Source organism: Pleuronectes platessa, chromosome 18 (genome assembly GCF_947347685.1).
Source record: "Pleuronectes platessa chromosome 18, fPlePla1.1, whole genome shotgun sequence".
In the NCBI taxonomy this organism is placed as follows: domain Eukaryota; kingdom Metazoa; phylum Chordata; class Actinopteri; order Pleuronectiformes; family Pleuronectidae; genus Pleuronectes; species Pleuronectes platessa.
Window position 1 is genome coordinate 10161707 of NC_070643.1, and position 21885 is coordinate 10183591.

Genomic DNA, 21885 nt, shown 5'->3' on the forward strand with positions numbered 1-21885 from the left:
CAGAATATTACTGTCAACGTGAACACAAACTCTAATCGAGGCGTGAGTGTTCGGAGCTGACAGCCTGGTTACTGAAACTGTTGATCTGAGGTTTTCACACAGACACACCAGTCTGTAGAGTTTTCTTACAAAGGTGCGAAAAAACCCTGTTGACAAGAGAGGCCAGAGGAAGAAAGACGAGATGATAGAGATGCGGCATGTCACAAAGCAAACACCGTCTCAAACTGGCTTCATGAATATGGCAGAGAGTTCAGCGGCCTCCTCAATTTTCAGATCGGAAATCCAGCAGAACAAGTTTGGGACGTGGCAGAGCAGGAGATAAGCAGCGTGTATGTGCAGCCCACAAATGTGCATACATTATGCGATGAGGTGATGTCATCATGGATCATAATGTCAGTGTTTCTAGCCCCTTGTGGAGACCGCGTCATGAGTAGTCTGTTTTAAGATGAAACCATGTTATGTTATTTGCAATAATTTGATATCCCAAGTGTCTGACTAACACATATTTTTTATCAAAGTGATCTGAACTGATTAGCAAAAGCTTATCTGAGCTTAAGGGCAGATCAGATGTATCAGAGGCCTGATGCACAGTGTATCCCATAATTGAATATCTCCCTCTAGTGTCTATTCCTAATACCTGCGACAGATATCTTCACCAAAAGTACAACACAGATATCTTTACCTAGAAAAACTAAATTAATTGTTTGACATATTGCCTCACAATGCATCAAGATTAATTTAAAATTCAAATTTAGTATGTGGTAGTTATGTATTGACTTTATCCAGCCCTTGAGACAAGATTGTACATGAGAGATAGGTGCATGACTTGAATTTCCCAGTTGTCTTGTTATATTTTGTGTTGTTGTAAAACATTTCTAATTGTCTTATATAAAATCTCTGACTGCCAATAAAAAGCTAAATAAACAAAAAAATGTAGTGACCACTGAAAATACACTTATCCCACTGTGTGGTAGTGACTCGTGCATTTTATATTAAATTCTTTATCCCAACATGTAAATGCATCAGACAGAAACAGGAGCGGGACACCAATTTACAAGAAGGTTTTTATTGATGTGGTATCAATACAATCAAGTACTGTAGATTTTGTATAAGCAGACAAACATTTTTCAATCATAAAGAGTGCATTTTATACCCAAATTCTATTGCATAGAGTGCACGCAATATCCTTGTATGACAAAAATCCTATACGTTGATACATTGTAAATGACACAAAATAGAACATAAAAGTCCACAAAATAATCCTTCACAAACAACACTAGAATGCTAACTAGAAAATAGTAAATGCTCTTAACTCATCAATGCCGTTAAATACCATTTTATACGTTCTAGGCTTCGGTGGTCGGTTTTGGCATCCCTATTAAATTATCATAAATGTATAAATACATCTTCATTAATTTCATGTGCAAATGGGAATGACCGTTTGTGTTACATGAAACTAAGACAAACAAATATCCCTTAAGAACCGAAGCGAGGCTGTTTTTTTTTCATATTTTTTGTAAATTTTTATAAAGAAAAACAAAACAACAAACACTGAAAAGCAGTTTTGTGATTGAGACGGTACACGGATCTAACTGACACTTCACTTGTGAAATGATTTGCACACGGGGCAAACTCTGCAAGCAAGTGACATTGTCTATGAAAACATAAGGAGAGCGGGTATTAGCCATGTGTAACTCACATCACCATGTCATATGTTGAAAAAAAGGAAAAAAAGAAAACAGAAGGTGACAGAAAAAAAAAAGGCAACATACAGTACATAACGAGCCTCGGACTGCCTTGTAGACCCACGTAACAATAATGACACATAGCAGTTGTAGGTGTGTTCATGTTATTAGACTGAAAAAGGGAGAGAGCGAGTGCATTGTCTGCATCACATAAATGTAAAATACTGATTTGGCCTCCTCCTGGCGCTGCTCTCCTAGAGCAACTTGAACTGTTTACACATAGTGACGCAGCATGATTTGGAGAAACCAATGGTAATGAGTCAAACAGCAGACATTCATTTCGATTGCAAAGCTAGCTTTGGCACAATCCTTTCCGCACATTGACGTTACCTCCATCAGGGTGCAAGGTAGTCAGAATTCAGTGTAATGAAGGCGTTATTGGGCGGCACGAGTTTGATCAGAATCCTGCCTGAGCTGAGGCATGTATAGGCACAGATATGGCAATACAAGCACCGGCATTTTCATCGTTTAATCACAGCAATGTTGCCCAAATCTCTTCTTTAACAAGAAGCAATATCTTTAACAAGAAGCAATATTGAATAAAAAACTCAACAGCTCCCCAACTTTCTTCTTTTTGTTGCGCTCGTGACTTGGTGAAACACAGAGTTATTGCACACCATTGGTGCAACATAGCCCATTCAGTGTTCACCAGGAATTTTATCTTATCATCTCATTGTGTAAATTAAATTCCAGGATTTATCTGTCTACCATCATCGATCCATTACATTCATCACCTGTTCCCTTACTTTGCAAAGGCACTATTAGAAAGCATGGAATTTCCTTAAACCCCCCCTCCACCAAAAGGATGCAGCACCATTTAAAAGTCAGATTTCTTGTGGAACATTAACAGGACTGTGAGGTCTTCCCAACATTTTGTCACTTTGTTCAAGTTTATTATTACCTTTGCTGAAGTGTCCAAGACCTGAATGCCAGGGGCCCAATGTGAAACATCGACACACACACAAACACACACGTACACACATTGACAGGGTGACAGAAAGGTACATCTAACAGACACAGACACACAGACCCACAGACACACACACACACACACACACACACACACACATTCAGTGTGTATCTTTAACGACTTCTCCAACAGAAATGAGTGAATACATAGCTCTCACCTCTGGCCTACCACCTCTCCCAGAAATCTGGCAGGGATTTGTTAAATGTTACACAACCTGCGTTTCACAACCTGTGGGCCTCAGTCAAGTCCCTTTACTTATTCATCCAGTAAATGCATATCCAATCTCATTTCCTGCTGTGTGCTTTGACATTAGTCAGTTCTGACACATCCTGTCCTCATACTCACGGATGTTCCATTTAGCTAAATAATAATCCGGCCATTTCCCACACAATGGCTTGGGAATTAATAGAAAGCTTTTTCAACCAGAACTACAAATGATTCAGAATTGCTCTCATTTGCACCGGAACAAGTCACACAGACCACATGCATCCAGGGAAGAAGTGGATCTATTTGATTTATTATGCTTTTGCCTCCTTTCTTATTTATGAGCAGGAATAAGTTTACAGCATCTTGACATGTTTTGTAATACATGGTCAGAATGGGATTTTCATAGTACGGCAGTGTAGATTACTGACTTGGAATGTTAATGTTACACTGATTTATTAGTAGGTAGTATACCGATAGAACAGTGGTGATGTCGTGGTTAGAGCATGTGAAGATGATGCCTGCCACATGGTGATGGGGAAATCAGATCCATACAAGGAAGCAGGGCCTTAGATCAATCTGTAGTTGAGTCCTTAAAATCCATTTGCAGGTGCTCTCAGTATTGATTCCTTGGCATGTAAACACTGACTGTATACATACATGTTATTAATGCATGATAGTGTTGATCCTTTTAACACGGGTGATTTAAATAAAATAGTTCCAATATTGTAAGGCCATTTTTGCCTGGATTGTATTTCTGGACAGATTAGTAAATTGTGAAAAAAGACAAAGACCCATCATTTAAAATGGTGCCGAACTAAAATCAGAAAGATGCAAAGAAATCAGCACCAAACAGATGCCTATACCAACTAAATGTCAAACTCTATATATCTCACGCTAAAACAAAGATTCAAGCCCATTCATATTTTGTTTTACCAAATAGGTCAAATAAAAGAAAAATGTACTAAATGCATTATTTTGCTATTGTTTGTCTAGACTTCCTATGTTGTACTGTTGCTCTTTAAGTCAGTATTCTCGGTTTAAATAAGAGGACATGGGGAAAGTAACTGCTGCCAGAGGAACCAATGATCGCCGCCCTCCCCCCTCCAGGGTCTGGTGATGTCGTCCTTATGATGTCATAGCTTTTGGGCAGGATGTGCAGTCACAAGGGAAGGTCTGTTACTCGCACATTACAAAGTAAGGCACTTAATAGTCTGAATTCAATAAACAACAACAGCAACGATGAGGACGAGGACCAAATAATAACAATAAAATTATGACAATATAATAATTAAAATAATATAAGCTAAAAAACACCAACATAAAATACAACCCACAACACACATTTGAAGGACACTGAAACGAGGAACACAGTATGAAATTCCATCCCCTGCTTTGTTTTTAACTTTCCATTTCTTTCACAAAGTTTGTTTTCTCTTTCGCTCATGTTGTTGAGGGTGAGATATTTAAAAATGATGGCAATTAGTTTGAGAATCGTATGGGTTTCGTGTTTCTATTATGGCTGCAGGTAATTTAGGTTTAGGGCTGCACTGAGGTGCCAAAACAGGAACATATTTGAAGGAGAGGACAAGGTTATGTGGGACAGAGCAGGAATCCTGAAAAGGAGGAGTGGATGTACTCGGTAGAGTAGAGGCCGTTTGCCTGATCCGAGGGCATCTGGATCCATACCTGGTCACTCTCCTTCAGCTCGAGGACAGCACTACCAGACGCCTGGTCCATGTAGCCTTTCTTGTACTCATCATACGTGTAAGTGGCTGGTACATTGTTCTTGTACAGTGCCACCCACAGGCTGGTTCCCTTTACATGCATATGGTATGCAAAGTAGTAGACGCCAGACAAAGGAGCAGTGAACATGCCAGTAGCAGGGCTGTAGGCATTTTGCCCATTGTAAAGGGTCCTGTCAAATTTGATTGGCATGCCAGAGGGAGGAAAAGGTGTGGTGAGGATGGCTGTGAACGCTGGTGCTACAGAAGCAGAAAGTGGAACTTGACTGTACACTGACCCCTTCCTGTCCCCTGGTACTTCATCCCCTTCCAACTCTGAATCTGATGGCCCTGCAACAACTGTTTGGCCATTTCCTGGAGGACCAGGGGCCCCTGGAGGCCCAGGAGGGCCAAGGTTACCATTGAGCCCAGAAGGGCCTGGTTTCCCTGGAGGACCTTGTGGACCTATAGTTCCCTTCTCTCCCACCTTCCCAAGTCCATGAGGCCCTGGAAGTCCAGGTTCACCCCTTGTGCCAGGAGCGCCCTGTGGCCCCATGGGACCCATGGGCCCCTGAAGACCAGGAATGCCTGACTGTCCCCTGGGGCCTGGAGTCCCAATAAACCCATTCTCACCTTTAGGCCCTGAGCCACCCATAAACCCTGGATTCCCAGGTAGGCCAATATGCCCTGCTTCACCCTTGGGTCCAGGTTTTCCAGGTGCACCATTAAGCCCAGGGATGCCTTTTTCCCCAGACATGCCAGGTTTCCCATTGGGTCCACTGGAGCCTTGGTCACCTCTGAGGCCAGGCAGTCCAGGAGGGCCCTGGGGTCCCAACTCTCCCTTTTGTCCTGGCATTCCATGTTTTCCTGGAAGCCCCATTGGGCCTTGAAGTCCTGTTGGCCCGGGTTCTCCATCAAGGCCTGGCTCCCCAACTTGGCCCACCATTCCTTGAAGTCCTTTGTCTCCTGGGTAACCAGGCAGGCCACCATGGCCTTTTTCTCCTTTTATCCCACTCAGACCAGGTTTTCCATAGCCTGGAGTCCCAGGAAATCCAGGAGGACCCCTGGTTCCTGACTCTCCTTTTGGCCCTAGTGGACCTGGTGCTCCTGGTAGTCCATCTGACCCAGGCTTCCCAACCCCGACTGGCCCTGGAAGACCTTGTGGACCTGCATTGCCAACCTCTCCTGGTTCCCCACGATCCCCTGGGAGTCCATTATCACCTTTAAGACCAGGCAGTCCAGGCAAACCTTTTAGTCCTGGTTTTCCTATACCTGGAAGACCAGGTGATCCTGTACTGCCCTTTAGCCCGGGAGGACCCCTTATACCTGGAACCCCTGTCTTACCATTTCCATTCTCGCCCTTAAGCCCACGCTCTCCGGGTTGGCCAGAAACACCCTTGAATCCTGGTTCTCCCCGTGCCCCATAGGGGCCTCTGATGCCTGGAAGCCCAGGTTTCCCATTCAGAGAGAGACCAGCTGGGCCAGGAAGGCCAGGTTGCCCTGGAAGACCTCTAGAACCTGGTTCGCCACGAGGGCCAACCTCACCAGTAAGGCCTGCCATTCCAATTGGCCCAATCTTTCCTGGAAGACCTGGAAGTCCAGGCTTACCAATTCCTGGAAAGCCAGGAGGCCCCTGAGGGCCGGGTTGCCCATTGAGGCCTGGCTTCCCCAGTCCGGGTTTTCCTGGAAGTCCTGCTGGCCCAGATGGGCCTCTTGGTCCAGGTTTTCCTTGAGGGCCTGGTTCCCCCTTCACTTCCACCATGGGTGGCATATCTAAAAAAGAGAAGATCAACATGTTGCTGGTAAAATAAAGTGTATTTAAAAAATAAAAGATAAAACAGACAAATTAGAATCTGAAAGTTTGAAATGAAGTGTATTTTAGGGTTGTGTATTAAAAAGGTAATCTGGTATATATGACTGTTTTTATTTTTTATGACTAGATGTAGTTAATGTTGTTACCAAAAACCATTCTGTTGCCAATGTTGTTCAGTAAAAACAAATCAAATTTTTCGCGTTTGCTTTGCATAGCACTTTTCAGACTAAATACTCAAAATTATTTTAAGGAATCACATCAACAAATAGACAAATAAACATAAACTAATTATTCTTTTAAACAAGATGTCAAATACATAGTTTTGTAAATGTTTTTTTTACAGCAGTCATATTGTGGCTAGAGATGGTATATCAGAAGTTGGCAGTTGATTTTCGATTGCTCTACTGTAAACCACTAAAACAAATTGAGAAAAATACAAAAATAAAGTCATAAAAATTCAGAAAATCAGAAATCTTACAAAAAAAATGAAAAATCCTATTCATATCAACACAATACGAAACTCTATCCTACAGCTTCCTCATGAAGCAGTTGGAACACTTTGCACAATACTGCCACTTAGTGGTATTCCCATCGGGATGTTAAAGGGGCCAAAATGAAAAACAATGGATGAAATATTTACCAACAATGGTTTATTTTTATTGCATGATATTGTTTGGGGATTTCTTTAATCAAACATCATAAAAGGGTGTATTCAAAAGCTAAATTTGTTGAGGAAAAGGAGACTGCACATCTCTCTTGTAAATGTATTGTAAATGACAACATAATACATTTTAATTATCAAATTATCAGACTCTTTCATTTATTCAAGAATTATCGTTACCAAAGTTACTTTGTGATTTGTTTTCATGCACTTACGGCACCATACTGACACCTGCTGGCAAGAACACCACTTTACACGTGAGTGCCATCGTGGAAGCACTTGCAGGAGATGAATTAAACAAAAGCTACTGCTTAGCTTAGAGCAAGTGTTATGATGTGACGAGAAAGCGCATTTTAAAGCGGTGTTGGAGTAAGGACCTGGACTGCAAGAAATATGGAACAATGAACAAGCCAGGTAAAAGTATGGAAGTTAACAAAAAATGCACAGAGGTCATCCGATTATCTGAAGTTCCAGACTCCTTTGAAGACGTGAAGAGAAACGTGTCACCAGTAAGACAGAGGAGGAGAATCTGAAGAACTTGGATGCCAATCTAACCTTTATAAGTTATTATTAATATTGTTCTAATGACCTACAATAATTCAAATGTAAGGCTTCAGACATCCAAGATCACCCATAAACGTCTTCTTGTCAGCATTTTGTTCACATACCTTATGACCTTAGTTAAAACACACAGACAGACAGACAGACACACACACACACAAACTGAAGTTGTATGGTGTTTGCGGTCACATGGCTCCACAGTCTAGGCGAGTTTAGTCGAGTTTAGTCTAATGATGACAGTAATTGGATGGTGGTTCGTTAGAGTGACACATGCAAACACAAATAGTTTTAGATGGCACTCTGTTTTATTTACTGTTCAATGTGGTTTACTTGTGTTAATGGTGCAGCCTCTTCGTTGAGTGCCATACGATTTATGGCCTGTTACTGACACCTGGTGTCAAGAACAACGCATTACAAGTGAGAGTCTCTAAGAAGCGCCTGCTGTAGAGGAGATGATTAAAGAGAAGAAGTCTCTCTCTGTCTTATTAGTGTACAACACTAACTTGCAGTTTGAGTAGTACTCAAGAATATTGATTTGAAAATGCTTGTTTTTAATGCCATGCATGGTCTGACACCTCAGTATCTCTGCCTTGCTTGTGAGCTATAAACCAGCTGATGCCTCATTTCAGCTGTAACCAGCCGGCTGCCTATTCGGTCTCCTTGAAAACTGGTGAATATTTGGTGATATCTGACAGCATAATATCAATAATAGTAAAACTCAAACTCAAACGCCCGTCAAAGGAAAAACATCTATACATCTACAGTCCTCTGGATTCACTTTTATATATTTTTGGTGCATTCTGAATCTTTCCATCTTATGCAAAACCTCTTTTAGAGCATTGAGGTACTGTTTCCATTCTTTCTAAATAACTGCTGGTTAAGGATTGTGTGAGGTTACAGCTATCCTGGCACAGAGTGGGCAGAAGGCAGAATACATAACGGACAGGTCGTGAACCCATACGTAAAACAGTTCTATTTGAGTTCCTGAGTTAAGCTGTTGTTATATAATAATTAGATGCATTTTGTGTAAAATGCAAATGTTGGTGTTTGTGCAGCAGAGAGAAAACTCCGGACTGAGGACAGATGCCACATGAACTCAGAAACGGTCTCATTATTCTTTCCCAGCAAAGTGGAGCAGAGCGGAAAGAGAGGCCGGGCCAGAGAGAAACACAAGCCTGGTCTGCAGAACACAACAACAACCCCAAGCCAGTTTCTGCTGACTTGTTGTTCCGCTGCCTCATCTCAGAAACACTGGGCCTGAATGTCACTCTTCAAGGCGGCTCACACGACCCCCGGGGGAAATCCAAGCCTGCTCAGTCCTCCAGTCGTGTGAATAATTCCTCTGAATCTTTTATCCATATCAAAATAAACATGTGAAAGTTTATCACATTATATTACTCTTAATATAAATGCTTATTAGAGGGCACCTCAGCTGCATTAAATTACTTTGACTGTTTCCTTTAAATAAGCTTGCAAGGAAAGTTCAAATTCCCACTAGATCCCTGAATGTAACCACAGCCCACTACTTCCCCCTAGTGGCAGTTAATGAGACTTGCAGCCCTTTCAAGATGATGCAGAAAAGGGTCACTGATCCTCAACAGAAAACAATATGAGAATTTATGAGTTTTATTGTAACAGTCTTGACGTGTGTGAGAAGCATGACACGTCAAGTGGTTTTAAGCCTGAAAATTAAAATAAAAAGTTCCAGAGAACACAAGCACATTTAATAGAAGTGGTCGTCTTTGGCCCTACACACTGTATGTTACTTTAGGGGCTGTGGTCATCTTTCCTATTGTTTTTACTTATTCTATTCACCAACTTTATTGCTAAAATCTGCAAAAATGCTTAAAAAAGCTGAACCATCAGGCAGATTATAAACAAAACTCTTAAACAGGAAATGTGGCAGATATTAAAATGAATATCCAATATGTGTATTGTCAGTATCCATGATTTAAATTACAGACCGACTTCCCGCTCTGACTTTCATCCGTTCTTTCATTCACCGCAGGTTTTGTACAATAATGAGATTTTGGGGTTGCCTCATTTTAGGTTGCACTCCCTCATACATGTTTTGCATAGCATGTCTAAACTTGTGGTTTGTCTTCATAAGTGAGGGGGACACCTTCTGGCCGAACTGCAGTTTTGCACCACATCCAACAGAAGCAATTCTTTTTTTCTTTTCTTTTTTTTGGGGAAATGTGCAATAAGCATTAAAGGCTCGGTCTTGTTTCCTGCTATGCAGCTCTCTGCTGTAAACCACCTTAATATATCACACAGAGAGGAAAGATAGGTGCTCAGAATAGAAAGTCTTCTTCATGTCTTAAGTGAGCAAAGTTGAGTTAATATGGCGTCTTTAACAGAACAAGCCACACAGTACTTCACTAAAGAACAGTTGTTAAAATTGAAAACTGAAAAAAACAGACAACGCATTTGCACACATTAAAAAACTCTATTTCCTGGAGGTTTTTACATCATCTTTTCTATTTTTCCTCTTTTCTCCCTCTCTCTTTAGGCGAAGGCATGCTGGAATAATTTTTTCATGAAGAATACAGAATGGGTGGGATGTGGTTCAACTTGCTGCGGCCAGTTGTGATCACAGAAATTACGATATTTGTGTTTTCAAATATATCTGTCTGCTTAATCAAAGTTATTGTAAAACTGCAGCAAAAGTTGACCCAGACTCCAGTAGATCCAGTTCCAGTTGGAATTGTAATGTTTCCCACATGAGAAACTGGGACGTAGACAGAGAATTATCTTGAAATGAATACACTAGGAATCTTTTGGTTATATTAAAGATATATTGAATATATTTTTTCAAACAGTTGTTTTCTTGTGGGATGTGTCAGATGTGCAATGTGCACATGTGACCACTGGGTGGCAGAGCAGTGCATTCATGTGAGGCACATGAAGTTCTCAGCCCAGAGTAAATCTTGTTCCTCTTTGCTCTCCACATTACAATTGAACAGTGTGGAAATTATTTTAGCAGACCTTTGATGTTTCTGTGGGAGATTTAAATCTTAAATTTCAACAGTGAACTTGATCTCGATCCACCGTCAAACATCGTTTTATAACGCTGAAATAATAATTTGCTTTGCATTTCGCTTTGAAGAGGGGGGGCCTTCGATAATGCAACGCACATTTCATACGATCCAGAAATCACATTCGCAGCTTGAGTCAAATTTAATAATGATGGCAGTGACAAAAATGCACATTTTTTAGGGATGATTATTGCCACACATCTTTTCTCCCAGTTCCCTTCTCTGACTTTTATTGAATCTATTTTTATTTCCTTCACACCCTCTTCTCTTCTTGCAGCTGAGGAGCATGTGTTAAACAGTGGATTAACACCATCCAGATGGCAGGAGGAACAACTGGCCCAGTGGGCACTCGGGCCTCCATTAGGACCCGTCTAAAGCGGCTAGACCCACACGTTTGTGAGCCCTTCGACTGCCTGAGAAGAAACGCTAAACTAAACCTGTGGCTAACAAGTCTGTCCTGCTCATGGGGTGGACTCCCTATCAGTTACACATTAAACTGTGATGATGGAGACCTCTTTGTTCGAAGAAGGTAAAATGTTTCCTTATTATTGTATAGGTTTGGAGACTTTGTGCAGCCTGATTATTATCATATGATAATGATCAGGCTCACTTTGGTGAAAATGGCTGGAAAAAGATCTCAGGCTGATGGCAACAGGACACTGCATGGAAATTTGCTGTTTGCAGAAAATAACTTTGGGCCATGCAGGGACTATTTTGTGAACATGTTCGAGAATACTTGTGTACAGAATCAGTGTAAAGTATCAGTGCCTCCACTGACCCAGTGGACTGTTATAAAGTTTCCATCACGGCAGTTCAAGGGCCGGTTAAGAGCCAGAGACTAATCTTGAACCAGTTCTTTGTTTTTCGACAGCCAGAGAACTGGTTCTTGGCCAGAAAAGAGGTTTTGCTGGTCTGGAAGAAAGAACCTCTTACGTCAGGGGCTGAGGGCGGGATCATGATCAACCGGAGCAATAAGACCAACCAATGCATGACGACTATTTTTTTTTAATTCAGAGCTTGGGTCGTGTGTTATCTGCGAAGAAGATTGAACATTTGAAATAAAATTGAAAAGAGATCCTTGAAGTGTTGCTGGGAAATCAGAGACTTATACACTGATGTGATGATGTGGCTCTATGATTAAAACCTATTAAAATCTCTAATGGTTTTTAAAAGCACCAGGTTCTCCTTGTTCAAAAACCTTTGTAATGAATTGGACCTAGTGACCCGCAGTGTTGACGAGTAAGACCTTCAAATAAAAGAGACACACACATTATACTTCACACCCAAGGGGAGGACTTACCAACATAATGCCCCTTGCCCTCTCGAAACGGGGGTCCAATGGGCCCTTTCATCATGGGCTGCATGTACTTCATGTGTTGTATGGGGGGATAGCCTCCAGCAAGAGCACGCCCCCCCAGCATCAGTAGCACACAAACAGGAGCCAGCAGCATGGTCACCAGCATCCCAGGCTTCAGGCGTCAAACACAAAGAACTGCAGGAGACAGAAAAAGAGGACAGGGAGTGTTTATTTATATGAGCTTCATTGTCTTTGACTGAAGACTTGGTTTGTTCACATAGAAATAGCAGTGATAATGAGTTAGATAGCAACCCTGATAAAAGTTTAAAATAACACAGTACAGTACCACACATTTGTGTAAAACTCTTCATTTGAGCGACTTGAAGGATGCAAGGTGAACGTGTCGATCAGCTGAAATCACCGAACAAATCTACTAAGGTTTGGTCCGACTTTCTCTCTACCTCTTCTGTTTGTGTCAGACAGCCACACACACTTAGCCAAAGCAAACCAAGGGAAGCAAAGGAAACATGTTTCTTGCTCAGAAGCCTAGAACCTGCTTGATATATATGTCCAAATATAAAGGGAATGTAGACACAGCCTCCAGCTCTGATGATTGATAAGCTGGAGCGATCCCTGAAGTCTTACATATGTAAACGCAAGATGCAAAAACACACAAATACGACATGTAAGCGTAACATGTGGGTCTCTGCAGTCTGCCGCCACACAGGTAGAGAGCAGGATGTGGTAAGTACTTGGCCGGGTCAGTTGTTTGGTCTAGGTGGCCCTAAGAGGCTGTGATAGGCCGATCTGTTGACTTTAATTTTACCCCAGGAAGAAGTGACCACATCGTCCTCCGCTAAATATTTTCACAACCGTGGTCAGGTGCGAACAGGAAACCATCAGAGCAGGGTGAGTGTGTTTGTCGACCATAAGTGGGCAACTGTACGTTTTCCAGCGCAGGCTTTAACCGGTGAAATGATGTGTGAAAATGGCAAAGAAGAGAGAAATTCCACTCCAATTCTGCCATGAGCTGTTTTCATCAGCTCTCTCCGGACTGATGACCTGTCAGGAGCTGATGCCAAGAATGCCACGGTTACTGTATGGGAAGGAACGGAAAGTGTTCACTGCAAGTTTCTCTCCATTATTAGCCTGTCGGACAGGACGGAGCAAGAAAGTCAAAGAAATATGTGGGATGGAGAAAACGCAAGAGATACACTTCACCACTTGGCATTTTCAGTTCTTCACTGTCATCCTTTAGTTATTTTGTCTAATTAGAATTAAGCAGAATTGAACAGACAATATGTTACTTTGGCCATTAGGGGTCTCTCAGAGAAAACAATAACAAAACACAGAGTTTGATGATGTTGTGAAAGAGGGTGGGATCTTGGGAGATGTTTTCAGGCTCTGTAACATTTCAGTGGCAATATTAGTAAATTGTCTTATTATTATTGATTATAAGATCAACAGTCATAGTATTGGTCCTTGTCTCTCACTCCTCATACAATATTCTATTCAACCATATCAAGACCTTAACTTGTTTATGTTTGCAGATCGGATCACATAAAACCAGAATCTTTATTCTTAATCTGTTTTATAGAATATGTTTCTTCTTTTTGGTGTGTGTATGTGTGTGTGTGTGTATGTGGGGGTCAGGTTTAGAAATAGCCTCATCTGAGGTTTGCATTATGTCGAGCAGAGCTCTCTCACACAATTTATTCAGAAGCACAGGAGTTAAAAAAGCACCGGTTGACGTTTTTCTAATTTGCCAACAATCTGACATTTTCCTAATTTGAAAATGACATGAAATTACCCAGCGCAGTTAATTGGAAGCAGGGATTGGGCGTAATCTGGGAGTCAGCAGCAGACCTCAGATCTAAAGTACTTAGGAAAAGGTGTGTTCATTGCCACCATGTGTGCTGAGCTCAGGTCTGTTTAACGGCTCTGCTCTCCCCGGCCGCGTGTGACGGCTCAGCAACCGCATAGCTAAGCAGTCAGATTCTTGTTCTACAGCCATTCACCAAAGTGTTTCTCTTTAGCTTTCGGAGTTGTTTTATTTGTAATTACTCGTAAGTGTGTGTGTCTGCGGTGTCTGTTTATGCTTGTTTCTGTTGCCGTGTTGTCTTTGCTGCCGTGAATCAAACATCAGGATTTTCCCACCGAGGCTAAATCCACAGAAAAGAAATGAGAAAAGCGAAGATGCTAAAGAGAAATAAACAGGCGAGAGAAAGGGAGAGCGGGCGGGTAGTGTTTGGTCGTTGGCCGACTTGCCGGCTGGCTGGCAGGGAGGCTCGTCTGGTATGGGGGTCTGTGGTTTCGGTGCAGATGTAATTTAACAGGCAGCTGGAGATGCCCACCATTCTGCAGGCGTCAAAGTCTCTCGAAGAACCATAGCGACGCGCATCAAGACACAGACGCTTTGCATGAGCCGGGCTCAGACCCAGACCTCCGCAATCTGTTTATCAAATGTTTTTGTTGAAAAGCTCTGCAGACGTTGCGAGACCCCAACATTTCTTTTTCAAGCAATCCTCCCTGGCGGGTCACAACAGCTGGACCCAGACTCGCACGACGCACACCAAGAACACTTCGTGAAACAAAACACGCAAAGTGTCTAGAAAATTCTCGTTAACGTTCTTTTCCCCTTTTCACATAAAAATCCGTCCGTTCAAAACAAACCAGAACAAAAAACACTGAGTCTGAGAGGAGAGGAGCTAAGTGCGAATCAAAGCCTCCCTCAGTCATTAAACGTGAGCGGCATTCAAAGTTGCAGTGAAAAATCCACGTCTGGCGCGTTGAGTGACACTTTATATGAAACAGATTTTTTACTGAGAAACGAAATCACCACACACACACACACACACACACACACACACACACACACACACACTACAGCAACAGATCCCAAAACATTCAGAAAGAAAGAAATGGCAGAACAGAAAAGCAGCATTAATAAGGAAATAACAGAGTCTGAACAGAAGGTATGAAAGGCCATCGCCAGCTCCACCATTACTTTCTTAAAGTCAGGACTTTGCTGTTCCTACTTCCAGACAGCTGTCCAGTTACTGAACACTATGTCTGACACACACATCCATAAGCATGAGACATTGACAGCTTAGACTGACTCTTGATTGGTCGTGCACATGGAGCAAGGGAATATGATACTACCACCTGGATACCACAGCTTGATTCTACAATCACTATACTGCAGAGACATTGGCTCCAAATGACGTTCAAATGAGTAAGACCCTCAAAATAGTATGAAAAAATGGCAACAGCTAACTTTCCTATTTGAAGTTATCATGTGTCTGTATGGATTTTTCAGTGACGATTTGCAGCTGGACCATAATCAGACCCGATGAAGTGTAATGTGTAGTGATGATATTGGTTGGATAGTATAAAAAGGGCCTCCTCAGTCCATGGTCGTCTCGGCCTGTGCCTGGTGGGCCTTTCCAGTAATCCATCGTTCATAACCCCTACCAAACACAAAGACACATGTTGGCAAGAGCACATGAAAAACATAGACAGACATCCCACTTTCCCACACACACGGTCCGCCTCACAGATCTGTCTCCAAACCACCCGGTAATCTGATTCACCAATACAAAAAACCCAACTCGAAACTTGCAGTCGTCACTTCTCTCGAACATGTTGTCGGACGCCATTTTAACAGAGCCCGAAACGAATGATCTGCAAAGGCCTCGGGGCGGCCAAAGCAGACTCAACAGTCTCCAAAGCCACACTCAGCAGCATCTCAAGTGGCCTTCTCAGACAGGCAGAAGAGACACAGACACCGCAGCTGAGCCCGAGCCAAGCGCACACACTTCCCTAACAGCTCTCTCTGCCCGCTAATGAAATCAGCAGCGTTGGGGGGGGTGGGGTCGAAGGTGCCTTCATTTCCGTAAAGCGGCACATGTGTGGCCACAGACTGCCAAGCACTTCCTAAACCTCGTGCCACAGAGAGTTTATAGGTAGACTCGGTGTGAGGTTTCAGTGTCATGGAGGGAAGGGGAGACGGTTGGTTTTGTGGCCAACGATTGAGCCGCTGACTGAGGGAGGGAATCGTCACTTGAGCATAATGAACCGCCAAATACCAGCTTTCGCGAAAACAGCAAATAGTTCAACAACAACCACGCACCATGGTCACGCAGGTATGGTGGCAGCTGCAGGGCGGAATTAAAACCCCGGCCGCACATTTTCGCTGACACGTACAGCTGTGACAAACCTTCGCCACAACCCTGACCAAAACCCCTGCCCAACGCAGCCACCAGCGGTCGGCTGGTTTTCACCCACAACCATCCTCCTTTTACCAAAACTATTTAATTCAACAAACAAATGTTGGAAGAGTCCCTTTCACGGCAACAACGAGTTCCCAGCACTGGAAGGGGGAGACAGAGCACACTTCAAAAGTAAATTGAATTTATACATCTGTGGTTTATTATTCAATCTGTAGTCTAGACGTACGAGTATTAGCCGATTTCACAGATTTGTAGTCAGAGACGTGCACCTGCAGACGTCAGGCGAAAGCTTGAAACATACACAAGCAGGCCCAAATATGACTCACTCCAGATATATCACTTCAGAGCAGCACAGAGCTTCATTGACCATTGACTACGCCTTGTTCTACACGAGAGGGAGCGAGGGAGCGAAAGCGAGGGGAGAAAGTGAGGGGTTTTGTTGAGAGAGTCACCTTCTTTTCAGTGAGTTAATCTCTCCTTCAGCCCGAGTGGCACCCGGGCCGTCACACCTTTTTCAGGCGTCAGCTCACCACAACTTAATATTTAAGCTGTGCTCACATGTTTTTCGGGGGTTTTGAATGCACACTGTTTTACTCAACACAACATGTCTGTGCGTGTGTATAACAGTGACCACAGACCTCATGTATATGGTGAGATGTTAACATGTGTCACGTCTGGTGCCACCATGTGGAAAGTGTAGTCAGGATTTTGTTTGGTCTCTTTTCAGGAAAACTTGTCCTGCTCTGCCCCGCCACAATAAAAGCTCCTGTGTTCTCCTATAAGTGTTTCCAATGAATCATCATGTAAATTAGAGTCATTAGAAGAACCGCCAATGATTATTTTTCAAGTCAAGACGTGATGTATACTGTTTACTTATGTGACCACATTTAGTCACATATAATTATAGTATGTACATAAAGAGAAACATCCATCATCATCATCAAACTACATGGTGAAATATATGTGGACACCCCCATTTATATACTTTGATTAGGGGCTTTTCATAGTGACGCCATTTAGTTCCAATAAAGATAAATCTCAAGGCAACAACTAGGACTGCAGCACTGATTAATCCAACTTAATTATTTTACTCGATTCAGTGATAAATCATTAATTATGAGAAAATTATTAAAAATTCTCTTCGCAAGTTCCCAAAGCCCAAGTAGTCAACGAAGCAAATATATTTAGTGAAGTATAATATAAGGGCGGCAGTGGTTAGCGGTTAGAACTTTCTTACAGCGAGAAGGTTCCTGGTTTGAGTCCCAGTTTAGCCCACATCAAGAATCTGAGGTCCATAAAGAAAGTGATTTCCCAGTTTGCTGTGCATCGCTGGCCTACAACCCGAATCCTAGTCTCATTAAGCACCTACAGCTTCTCCAAGAGACTTCACGCCCCAACATTTTATCGGAAACCTTAAAATATTAGAGGTGGTTATAGCAGCATTACAGAATGTGACATCTTCATTCATCAGAATTTATCAGAGTAGGAAAAGTGGAGAATGATGGAGAATCAACACAGAGACTTCATCCATCTCACTCTCTCTTCTTTGTGGATAGCAATAATGATGATATACATCTGAGTTGACACACAAAGGACAAGCTTACCACAAACACTTGCACGCTCGAGCGCAGGATCATGTTTAATCATATTTTGCGAATCTGTCATGCCTACCTAAACGTCTATCGTCTGTTTTACTTCTTGACTACTATCGATCCCTAGGATTCCCCTGAAATAGTTTAGCAGATTGTGCAAACGCTATTGGAATCACTCCTGCACACTGTCTGTCGTGCAGTGATCTATTTTTTTGTGATGTTTCAGTGCTAGCTCTTCATCTGGCAGAAACTGATAACTGATAGTGCACCCTTGGTTTTCCGTCTGTCTTAACCGTTATGGGGAAGACACAAAATAGAAGATGACAGTCAGAAATCGAACAAAAGTGAACTGAAGACAGGACTGAAAAGGGCCTAATCTTGCTTCATGTAAGGAAAAAGTTAGTAAAACACAGAGAGGACGAAGCAAAGGAGACTCGTCAGTTCAGGAAATGGTGCCTGTGGAGCAGGGCTGTGTTTTCCTATAACGTGCCGGAGGGTCAGAGCGGGTGTGAAAAGGATTGGAGGTGTTTTATTCTGAGGTTATGCCGATGGTCCGGTTAAACAGGGAGGAGCAAAAACCAAGCGGAGGATGTAGATTTCGGAAAAATGTGGGGCTCGAGGCAGGTTAAAGTGGTGTGAAGAAAACACTGTGAGGCCGGGAGAGGAGCGAAGAGGTCAGATGGAGGGTTTTCATTTCTTGATGACTTAATCCAGAGGAAGCCGTTTAATACCCCTGGGCCCGGGTCTAAGTGCAGAAGCAGATGTGCTAATCGTAAGATGGAGGGAGGAGATGGAGCGTGCATATGAAAGTGTACGCTTACACTCAAGGACAAAGGGTGAAGCAGTCAAAGTGAGGCTAATTTAATTAGTCATTTTTATTAACCTGTAGGACCTCACACATGTACAGTTGCCATGTGTGGTTTAAGATGATTTACATACATATATGTAAAGAATATAATAATATATATGATATTATGGCTTGGGGCTGAAGAATAACTGATGGTGGCTTTAAACCACACATGGTCACCGTACATGTGTGAGGTCCTGTAGGTTAATAATATTGAAAAATAAAATGTGCCTCACTCTGACTGCTTCATAGTGCAGTACAGGGGAGCCGGAGATGGGAGAAAGCAAGAACCTGTGGGCTGACAGACACGGCTATACCTTTCTGTCTGACCCGTCGGTGAACCTTAAACCCAATATGAGCGCTTGATTAGGTAATCGAGAGGAAAGAGTACAAAAATAATCTTATAAAAGCCAATCTGCTTCCACCTTTCCAGGCTAAGTGTTCTTCTTTCCAATGCAGCGAGACGGGCCACTGACAGCACACATCCACACTCCCCACAACCGACGTTACTGACCTAGGATCAATTTCCCCATCACTTGAAGAAAAATTTAAATTAACACAAACACTGAGACTCCAGTATTGGAATATATTACTGCATAGAGGATTGTGTGTTAGGGGGCACTGCGGATATGACCTCACCTGAAAAGAGAAAACTTTGAGGACCCCTGGTAACATAATCTCCTGTAAATCAGAATCACTGCGACTCCACTGGCAACCCCAGCTCCCCTCGATTCGATTCCCCATTTTCTCTCCTGCTTAAGCCTCCAGCTCGCTGCGCCGCTCGTTTCTGGTGTGAATACTTTTATTGTTCTCTGCCCAGACCTGACCAAGCAAGGCAAGCCCCCCCCCCCCCCCCCCCCCCCCTGTAAGTTCACTGGTACAGACGTATACTCAGCTCTGTTATTCTTAATTTACAATAACGGTAAAGGTCTGGTGAGAAGAAACAAGCACACAGGAGAAAAAAAGAGTTAAAACCTTTGGAAGAAATATTTTGCATGTACTTTTTAGTTTGGTCTATGTCCCATCCACTAAAATGGAGGAGGTGGGATTTATGATCTATACTGTAGTCAGTCACCAGGTGGCGATTGAGACGCTTCGGCTAGCATTACATAAGAAAACATTTATTAATTGATATGCTCTATATGTAGGTCCTCAAGCATATAACTATATAAGAAGATAAACACAGTTAAATCTATTAAAACCGTTTCCTTACAGCCATACTCAAAACTCTTTGTACTATGGTCTATTAGAGACCCATGCCTATTGTCTTTTGCCTAATGTCTATTGGTCGGTAGTTGGATTGAATGCAGCATCCTGTGGAGCTCTATAAAGTACTAGGTTTTGTTTGGTCTGTGTTCTGTCTATGCCATATCTTCAAGTAGCTGTTCCCTTGTTCCCTTCCTTGGGTGGATGGCTTAGCGTCTGCCAGAATGGGGGCCTCTGAAATGTGCCGTCCGCACACAGGCCAGGGAACACAAAGAAAAGAAGTCAAGACAAGGGAAAGAGCTCAAAACAAGCAGCCACAATTTTCTCCAAAACAATTTTTTCAGTAAGCTTTTTTTTTCCGCATTACAGCTTTGTTATTTCCTGACTGTGTGTCAAACTATCCATGGTGGCAGTTCATTCCAAGGCGAAGCGGGCTGTGGCAAGGAGCCAAAGCCCATGTGGCAAGGGAGAGCATGGGTCTATTCAAGATTCGGCTCTCTGAAGGTAAGAAATGTTTTTGGGGCGCTAAAGAAGCGGGGCTAAACCATGCAGGAACAATCGCACACCATCAATTGTTCCATTCTGTTTTGCCAGGACTGGAAAAACTCCCAAGTTGCACGTAGCTGGGGCCAACTTCCAGGAGGGAAAAGCCCAGAAAAGTCCTCTTGTAGTCTGCTTCTACCAAAGGATTCCACAGTTTGACACTCCATGAAAACACTAAGCTATTACAGATCACATAGTCAAAGGCTACCGCTGGTGATGGAGGGAGGTGGAAACTTGTGTCAAGGGATAGTGAGAGGAAGAAGAAAAGGAGGGAAGCGGATTAAGACCCTAAATGAGATTGAAGCAGTAGAAGGGGAGGAGAAAGCATGAAGCCATGAAGGAGACATAAAATCATTACGACAGGCAGAAAGAAAAACAGGGAGATGGACGAGAGGAATGAAAGGGAGCTGAAAGTAAAAGCTTTAGTTCTTGATCTCCCCGCTGACCCACTTCAGATGCGTGCCCCGCCAATCATCTCACACACTCCTGCTGTTGGCAGCCGAGGCAGCTTCACACGTACATGCACGTGTCGCACACGCACAAACACACTCATCAGTTGGCAGCGAAACAGAGAGGGAGGCCTATTTTTCTGTCTGAAGTGGAGGGAGGGAGGGAGAGAAGGAGAGGTAGAAGGGAGATTATAATTTAATAAGGGGCAGGAAATCTTTGTCAAATCCCCCTGAAGGAGCTGAAATGCCTCCGTGCTGGAGGCTACTGGACTACAGACTGACTGGGCTCCATCTGAATGGGCTTCTCTGGCACAGGCGGTGGCCCCGACAGCCACAAAGGCAGACAAAAGACCGGGAGGAGAGGAATCCCGCTCGACCTCGGTCTGGAGCCATATTCCCATATGAAATATCAAACTAACAATTTGTAAATCCATAGTATCAGCTGCGTACTGTCTGTGGGATACACACGGATAGAGGCTCAGCGCCCAAAGGTTTCAAACTTCCTCTTCCACATGTTTATATACCATATATATACCACTTTTTGAACTGCTAACTTTGATCTATTATATATAATACTATTTTGATGCTGGTGACAATACAGTACCCTAGGGTGAACACTTTCTCCTTTTACTCTATGAACTATGAATAACATTTTTCCAGTGAAACTTTATTTGTTCCTTTTACCAAAACAAGCTCAACCTATAAAGCAAAGCAGTGTCAAATGTTGTATTAAAGCAGGCAGCCATTGAATGACTTTGACGAAATAGAAATTGTTAATAAATTGGCATAATTACAGCAGAAATATATGTTTATAGTTAATGTTAACAACACATGGTTTGAAAGTGCTGAGCAAAAACAATGCTGCAGTTACCACTTGCCACACCTGAATTTCCATTTAATAAGCAAGTCTACGTCACTACTGAAAAGCCACAATGGCCACAAGTAGAGTTACAAGTTAATAATAATAATAACAGACTGATTTCCCATTTATGGTTTTCTAAGG

The 21885-nt window shown here is 42.7% G+C and overlaps 1 protein-coding gene across 2 annotated transcripts in view; it reads right to left on the reverse strand.

Moving 5' to 3' along the window:
• Positions 1-1050: 1050 nt before the first annotated feature.
• The window catches only part of col8a2 (collagen, type VIII, alpha 2), a 46861-nt gene continuing 26026 nt past the window's right edge, over positions 1051-21885 (reverse strand). For both annotated transcript variants that reach the window (XM_053446984.1, XM_053446982.1), the window contains 2 exons: positions 12017-12208; positions 1051-6416 (listed from right to left, as the gene is read on the reverse strand). In XM_053446984.1, coding sequence (XP_053302959.1) covers positions 4513-6416; positions 12017-12179 — 2067 coding nt within the window. In that variant the 5' untranslated portion in view covers positions 12180-12208 and the 3' untranslated portion in view covers positions 1051-4512. The remainder of the gene's footprint in view (positions 6417-12016; positions 12209-21885) is intronic.